Source organism: Antrostomus carolinensis, unplaced genomic scaffold (assembly GCF_000700745.2).
Source record: "Antrostomus carolinensis isolate BGI_N321 unplaced genomic scaffold, ASM70074v2 scaffold23240, whole genome shotgun sequence".
In the NCBI taxonomy this organism is placed as follows: domain Eukaryota; kingdom Metazoa; phylum Chordata; class Aves; order Caprimulgiformes; family Caprimulgidae; genus Antrostomus; species Antrostomus carolinensis.
In genome coordinates, this window is record NW_010288149.1 from 1 (window position 1) to 8,429 (window position 8,429).

At 36.7% G+C, this 8,429-nt stretch overlaps 1 protein-coding gene across 1 annotated transcript in view; it reads left to right on the forward strand.

The window, feature by feature from the left end:
- The first annotated feature begins 2,177 nt into the window (after nt 1-2,177).
- DIS3L (DIS3 like exosome 3'-5' exoribonuclease) overlaps nt 2,178-8,429 on the forward strand; it is a 14,489-nt gene continuing 8,237 nt past the window's right edge. The window contains exons 1-7 of the mRNA XM_010165703.1: nt 2,178-2,323; nt 2,984-3,112; nt 3,759-3,894; nt 4,875-5,051; nt 5,974-6,052; nt 7,160-7,339; nt 8,383-8,429. The exon at nt 8,383-8,429 is cut by the window's right edge and continues 120 nt beyond it. Of these exons, the coding sequence (XP_010164005.1) occupies nt 2,280-2,323; nt 2,984-3,112; nt 3,759-3,894; nt 4,875-5,051; nt 5,974-6,052; nt 7,160-7,339; nt 8,383-8,429 (792 nt within the window). The 5' untranslated portion in view covers nt 2,178-2,279. The remainder of the gene's footprint in view (nt 2,324-2,983; nt 3,113-3,758; nt 3,895-4,874; nt 5,052-5,973; nt 6,053-7,159; nt 7,340-8,382) is intronic.

The window sequence follows — 8,429 nt, forward strand, 5'->3', positions numbered from 1 at the left end:
CCCCTGCCCTCCCGAGCCGGGTGCGGGCAGTGCTGAACAACGGCGTGTAAAGTCCTGGAAAAATCAAACGATACCAAAACAAGGATATAGCAAAAGTGCTCCTTCAAAGCCAGATCCGTCAGAAATAAACGAAGTGTTAAGAAAAGAGAAAAAGGAATTGGAGAAGTTGATTCTTAAGAGGATTTAACCGTGAACAGTTTACAGACAGTGATAAAAGCTAAAGGATAATGCAAGTTTCATTCTTCCCTGTTTTAAAAAGATCTTTTAAAATGCATTAATTTCTGTAGGGTGATGGTTTATAGCATGAATTAAATTCTAGACGTACCTGGTAAGTATTCGTACAGTGGGGCCAAGCCGTTGTCTTCAAGCGATTGTCATTCTGCATCAGTGGTTATTTCTGTTAACTAATTAAATGTAATTGCCTGTATTATATCTGGCCATTTCAGACACGGGAAGACTGCCAGCCTCTGTGATGTCTCGAGTTGTTGTTTTTACATACTGTGGTGCTATTATGTGCATCATAGATCATCCTGTGACCTTTACTTGATATTTCAGGGTTTTTTTGTTGTTGCTAAATAGCACAATTTATTTTGGTGCAGGAATCTGACTGACAAATAACTAACATAATATCCAGCCTATTTAAATCGACTAAATTATTTGCTTACTTCAAATAAAAGGTTGAGAATTTAAACTTCTTTTTTTCCTTCTGAATTGTAATTGACATAGATGTTGTCAGTTTTGGTTTAGGTGCCTGTTGCAATTGAGGGTGGAAGGTGGTGTAGTATATTACTGCTGACTAGTGATAGTTACTGCTCCCTAATGTATTGCATTTGGTTATGAATTCCTTCAGGAATTAAGGACCTACCCTTGAGGGTAGTTACAGGTACATACCAGAAAAAAATATCACCTCTCTTGCCATGCCTAACTTCCTCTCTTCTGGACTTAAATGTCAATCATGCTGTAGATGAGTGCCAGAATATGTCCCTTTGTAGTTTTTCTAGGTAACTCAGAGGTGAGGTGAATATTTATTTTCATTCCTGACTACACAGTGTGCTGAGCAAACTTATTTCATGCGCTGTGAGAGACTGCCAGCATAAATCACATCTACAGATACTTGTAATGGTGTGCTGTGCCTCCTTAGAAGTTATTATGATCTAGATGTATAGGTTAGGCAAGGATAGCTTAATATAGGCAGATTATATAAATCTGCAAGTGACATTTCACTTTTAATGCTCTTCTGAATTATTAATAAATATTAGCTTTCTTGTTATATATATTCTGCCATCACCTATTAGATACCTTCAGTGTGAGATGAAGCTGTGTTGCTGTGTGCAGAATTGTGCCTACTGGATTCACACCTCTAGTGATCACAGTTAATAAGACAGATTGTCCTGGGTCGGCTTCTAAGAAATATAGGGAAATAACTGGGTTTGTCAAGATCTATATAATTTTATTATATATAATTTGCCTGCACTATGGTAAGTTCAGCAGTTCAGTATTTATCACATCATAAGGGGTAAATAGGCATCGAGAGAAAATACAGTGGAGAATCCCCCCTGCCCAAAAGTTTTTTGAATAATCTTTGAAATATCTAAAGCAATTAAACATTATTTTTTTTTCCTTAGAAAGAATTAGCAATGATGGTAACAGATTTGGGAACATCTTGTCTTTGCAGTAGTATTGCTTTTCTCAATGTATACACTTATCTGTATTCTTTTATGTAAAGATATAGAAAAAGATCCTGCTGTGGATAGTGTTGAATAGAGATTGGTGGGAGCAGTGTAACAGAAGCATTCAAAATTCTACACCCTTTGCAAATTGTATGAAAAGATTTTTTGTGGCAGATGTATAGTCTCTTTTTTTCATATGGAAATAGAGAAAAAAGGACTGTTACTTGCACTCTTTAAACAACAACCTTTTCATAATGAAAGTGGATCTTTTTAATCATTTGGATCGAATTTGCACTAAATTTTTTTAGAGATTGTACCACAGAATTGTACCATAGCAGTCATAATGTTGTCCATCAGAAAAGGACATACGTATACCTTTGAGGAAACACAACTCTGATTTCCTGACATCTGAAAATATTTTTAAGAAACTAGTATTGCAACTGAAATACCTACTAGTATTGCAACAGTTTAAACCTTTAAACTCTGAATTATATTTTAGATGGGAAATTGTTATCGGATGATGTTACACATTATGTTGTCCCTGACTGCAAGATTGTTCAAGATTACCTCGAGATTCTCGAGTTTCCGGAGCTGAAGGGTATTATTTTCATGCAAACTGCATGTCAAGCTGTGCAACACCAAAAAGGGCGCAGGTAATTATCCTATAATAACTTATTCTTAATTTAGATTGAAGTAAATAACTTTATAAAATGTATATTTAAGCACAATAACGCAAAGTCAGCAAATATACTGTGCTTAATTTGTTTTTAGGTGTTTCAAGTGTCTTAATATGCTTTTACAGAAGGGAAAGAACTGTGATCTTTTGTGAGCTGTGGACATCAGTGCCTGTCATAGTTTTCACTTGATAGGAGCGATATTAAACGTGTAGCATTGCTAACTAATCACATGGCTTGTGACAGGAATTAACAATATATCATATGCCACAACTATTTTACAGACATGGTTTTGCTTTGCTGTATTAAAGACTGAGCACTTGTCTTTGGAGAGTGATTAATACTATTCTATGGTACTTACATTACCAGACACTAACCTATATAGTGCCATAACATATGTTTAAACATCAGAAGTGTTCATCATGGACGTTAGAAAAGCTTGCTTACAGGTGATGTTTTGGGTTTTATCATCAATGGTGTAATTTAATGAATGCATTTGTATTTCTTTGTGCATGCCAGTACTTTTCCTTGAGTTTTTCAGCTGTCTTTTCATCTGGAGTTAAAATAGCATTATCAAAAGAAAGCACAAGACTCTTTTTATATTAATTCATTAATTTATCTCTCTTTTTTGTATTCCAGACAGTACAACAAGTTACGAAATCTAGTAAAGGATACCCGGCATGACTGTATTGTGTTTGCTAATGAATTCCACCAGCATTCTTATTTGCCAAGAAAGAAGGGAGAATCCACGGAGAAATGGCAGACCAGGTTTGTTTTAACTTATGCAGCGTTAGCTGGACAACATTGTGACCTTGTATTTAGGAATATTAGCATACACTGGATATGTAAGAGTTCATACTCTTGCTCTGCTTAGCTGTGGAACAGTTCACAATAACTGCAAGTCTAGATTGTGCTTTTGTGATTCAGAAAGTGTCAATATCGCTTTCTTAGGAAAATGGGAAAAATGTACAATAATGCTAAAAAAAAAAAAAGCTGGATCATTTTAAAGTTGCACAGCCATTTTCAAGAATGCTTTAGCATAATAAATAGATGAAGCACATGTTATTGGACTGTTAGATGAGGTGTTTGATAGCCTGCAAACACCACAGCATTGGAGTTTTTGCAGTTCCAACTTGCTTTCTACAAGCTTTCGCTCAGAGGAACTGTATGCTTTGTTGCAGCTAGGGCACAGGTGGGTGTACTGGGGAGGAACCATTTTCTTTTCCTCTGTTCTCCTTGTGCTTATCTATGGCACATGAAAACTTTTGCAGATACAAGTTTTATGTAGCTTGGTGTATATATCTCAAAATTATGTGTGTTAAACCAAAATCTCTTTTGAATGAACCCTGCGATTGTCTTGGCGAGTAGCAAATGAGAAATGATATAAATCTTATTTCAAACTTTGCTTTTCTAGGAGTATTTACAATGCAGCAGTCTGGTATTATAATCACTGCTTGGGTCAGATGCCAGTTGTTATGGTAACAGAAGATGAAGATGCTATCAAGCAGTACGGAAATGAAACAGAAGGAGTGTTTGTGATTTCCTTCAAGGTAACATGCCAGAAAAATAGAAGAAGGTTTCCTTTATGTTGCATCAAAATGATGAAGAAAGTATATTAAAGACCAATGTATAGAGCAAATCATTTCAGAGTTTACATTTAAGAAAACTATGATGCTAACTCATGTCTTCATTTATCAAAGCAAGTAAAGATGCCAGTCATGGGAATATCATAAAAAATGGTGGCAGTGAGCAAACCAGAAAACTGAAAAGAAAACCAGCAGCTCTAAAGATTGAGGTCAAATTTCTTATGAGCCCTTTTCATTGTTTTCCTTGTTTTTAACGAATTTGGCATTGATGAACAATAATGAGTTACTTCAGCCAGCTGTCTAAATCTGTAGTGCAAGCAGGCTGTCGCCTAAATATCCATCAGCATTATTCTGCCAGTTACTTTAGTCTTGACAACTTAGGATGTGTGAGAAGATAATTCATTCTTCATTTAGTTGTTGATGTCTTGATACTACTTATATTCAGCGGGATATGTGGATGGGAGGGTTATGTTTTGCTGTGAAAGGATGTTGAGTAAAAATGGGACCAAACAGATCTAACTTCAAGCTATATAAAAATGATAATGCTTAGTTTTTTAATTGCTATGAGGCAATGGAAAGTGGACCAAATACAAAATCATATAAAAAGTGTGAAAATAATAGCGGGTTGCCAGTTTGATGATTCTGCTATGGCACTTTACAAGAAGTATGCAGCCTGCATGGGGTATATCGGTAAAGGGTTGTGAATCTCTAGTCTAGGATGCTATCTTAGCAGTTCTGTCTCCTTTATTGTATTTAGGGAATGACTTAGGTTGAATCTGGGACAAATCTGTGGTGTTTAGAGCAGACACATCATTACCACTTGGAAATGCTATTTGAGTCTAGCATAGGAGACAGCTTTTGTCCATTATGGGCTCTCCAAATGCGTTATTAAAAGAACAAAGATCTCTGAATACTTTTATGTTTGTTTATATATGTGCATACAGAATTACTTGGATAACTTTTGGCCTGACCTAAAGGCTGCCCATGAACTCTTTGACTCTATACTTCAAGCTCGGCGTGAACGGGAGAGTGAAAGCCAAGAAAACAACGGAAAAGAATATCCTGAGTACTTACCTGTGGAAGTACTGGAGGCTGGGATCAAATCTGGAAGATATATACAGGTAATTTGCTATATAGAGAGCATACACAGAACAGTGCAGTCTTGTGCTTTGTCCCTTTAGTTGCCTGAATTAGACTGATAACATAAAGAAATGTTGCTATAGTGGATAGAGGAGGGAAAAAAACCCAACAAAGCAAGAGTAAGAGGATGGAAAGGATTAGGAGTCTCAAAATATTTCCCCTACTTCATCTTGTGAACACATGGTTTGGTTTGGTTTTTTTTTTTTCCCTTGAAGAAGGGAAAATGAGAATTTGTTATTGAGGATCTCAAATTTGCTATGGATTTTGCTTCAGGTTGATATGTGATATACCTGTAAGTTGAGAAACTAGGTGTGATACAAAGCAGCTAGATCTCATTCTTAAATATAAATAATGCTGCACAAGGGCAGCATTTCTTACTTCATTTGCACAGAGATCTCTCAGTCAGTGAAATTAATTTATGGTTTTATGGCTGTTCAGGGCCTTAATATGGATTTTTGTTGGCCAAATGTCCTCTTAAAAATAATTTAAAGAATTAGAGGGAGGAATTTGTTCCTTTCTTGACAATTTCAGCAGCGAGGCAAGAAGAGGATATGAACAGAAATACTGAGGTTTTTCTTTCTTGTAGTGATAACTCCAGATTCTATATTAAGGCAGGCAGCAAAAGTACACTGCCTGTGCTTTGAATGAGGACCTTAACAGTTACAATTAAATTCAGCATTTAAAATAACTTACCCTTCTTTGCCAGAAGTGAGTACCTAAAGTTCTGCATCATACATTCTCCCTCTACAGAGAGAGCAGTCATGTTAAAAATAACCTACACATCAATAAAAACTACTAATTTATGTAAAAATAATTGTAAACCCCAAAATTTTATACTTGAAACTTGGCTATTTAGAGGTGTGACTCTTTCATTCTTTTTATTGGTTTGTTGTTTTCTTTTAGGGTACACTGAATGTCAATAAGCATAGAGCACAACTGGAAGCTTTTGTTCGACTCCAGGGATTTAGCAGCAAAGAAACAGGTGAAAAGACAATGACAGGATTTATTCAATCCCTTTTTGACACTGTGCTTTTTACATGAAGCCATGTAGCTGTGTGTATGTAGCTGTTCAGTTATTAAACAAGATGAAAGCTAAGATAATCCAATGCTTGGGTTATTTTAATGGGCCAGAAAGGAGACTGAAGATTAACCCAGAGGGTGGGCCCCCTGAGAAGGCACTACCCTTTATATCCTCCTTCATCTTAGTTCCTTTGGTCGTGTTTTGGGCTCTTGTCTTACTAATGGGTTTCCCTTGACCTTTTCTGAAGTTGAATAATGATGCAAATTGTTATCCCTGTGCTTTGCTCTAACTTGAGATGACCACTCATCTGACTGAAGTAAGTGTTTGCACACATATTGGCAGGGTTAGGAAGCTGGACATTGTGAGCATAATAGGAAAAATGCCTTTTGTATCTGATTAGAACACTGGTGTTGTCTTTCTGTACCTTTGAAGGAACAGCTCATTATACCTTTGAAAGAACAGCTTATTTGAAACAGGTTGCCCAAGGAAGCTGTGGCTGCTCCTCCCTGGAAGTGTTCAAGGCCAGGCTGGATGAGGCTTTGAGCAACCCGGTCTAGTGGAAGGTGTCCCTGCTGCTGGCAGGGGGGTTGGAACTGGAGGAGCTTTAAGGTCCCTTCCAACCCAAAACAGTCTGTGATCCTTGCACAGATACATTGTCCCAGCTTTCACTAAGAAGTACTTTCAAATGTTCCTGTGACAGACTCTGCAGTCAAACCAGTGTTTAAGATACTAATCCTTTTTTTAAACCCTGCTTTATTCTGGCCCCTGCCCTGATCCTATGGCTGTGGTTTCCACAATTTAACTGTGTTATGTGATTTTAAAGCTGCTGCCTAAGAACAATGAACTCCTTCTAGCTTATGCTGCTTTTTATCCAAGAACTCACTTACAGAATTACTTACTTATCTCCTGTTTTAAAAAAAAAGTTTTAATTTTGTCTTCCTTTCTTCCTTTGTGGAAGAAATCATTGCAAAAGTATTTTTCTGTTATTTCAGCAGAATGCTGCCAAGAGAGGAGGGATTTGAATTTTGTAGTGGTTTATAGTTCTATTTCTTTTCATTTTAAACTTAGAACTTCAGAGTGACATCCTTATTTATGGAGGCAGAGCTCGAAATCGCGCAATCCACGGTGATGTGGTAGTTGTGGAGTTACTGCCTTTGCACGAATGGAAAGGAAGGACTGTTGCCCTTTGTGAAAATGAGCTTGAGGATAAAGCACCTGCAGACACCACTGGTGACCCTATGCCCACAGGTAAAGCAGATGTGCTGTCTAGCATTTTATTAAGATGACCTCGCATCCTTGGTCCAAACCATGTTGTACTCTTCATTATAGAGTCCTTTCCCTCAGTTTCTGTGATTGTCACATTTTTTGCACTGTAATAAATTCCAAATGCTTATCCCAAATCAAAGCATTACAACATATCCCAACAAGAAGGCCACTAGATTCTTTTTGTACATGAACCTCCCTTTTTTTTTTTAATCTTGAATTTCATTCTCAGAAATAGCTGAATTATTGTAGTTATCTTCCTAAAATACCGAGTCTGGAATACTTTGCTACCCAAATGCACACTGTCACTCTTTACAGCTGCCATTTTAATACAGACCAATCTGTCAGAGTGTGCACTCACATCCTCCACTATCACTGGTGATTATACAGAAAGATAACAGCATCCTTTTCATTCCTTGATGACAAATAGTGTTCAGGATGAACAATTTTTTTGTTAGGTGAAGAAGTATCCAGCTCCCATTACAAAGTGACATGTCTGTGTACCATGGGATTGGAACTAGATGATCTTTAAGGTCCCTTCCAACCCTTATCATTCTATGAACTTAAAGTCTTATTTGAAAATATTACTTTGCAGCTGTAGCTACATCTTAAACGTTTGCTGAGGTCGGAGTTAAAAGTTTTAGGAGGTTAATTCTCTACCTGCAAGAAAATGCTGTTTGAGTTTCATCTTTGCTATTAAAAAATTTCTGTATTTTTTACTTGAATTGGCCACACTTCAGTAGTAGTGGGAATCTCTCTGAATAATTTATGTACTGCATCACTTGAAATCTATACAATGAAGTTAGGTCTCCACATAAATAAAAGCTCATTAAAATCTGTCTGTGCCAATGATAATTTATAACAAACCTGTCTAGTTGTCTGCATACCATATGGTGATAGCAATTTTAATATGTACTGCACAGTAATATGTATTACAAAGCAATGGATCTTCTACACCTCCCACATATTTGCTTTAATGTTCCTGTTTAAGTCTTTAATATACAGCCAACCATTTTCCTTATTAAAAGGTAAAGTTGTTGGAATCATTCAGAAGAACCGGAGGGATTACGTGGTC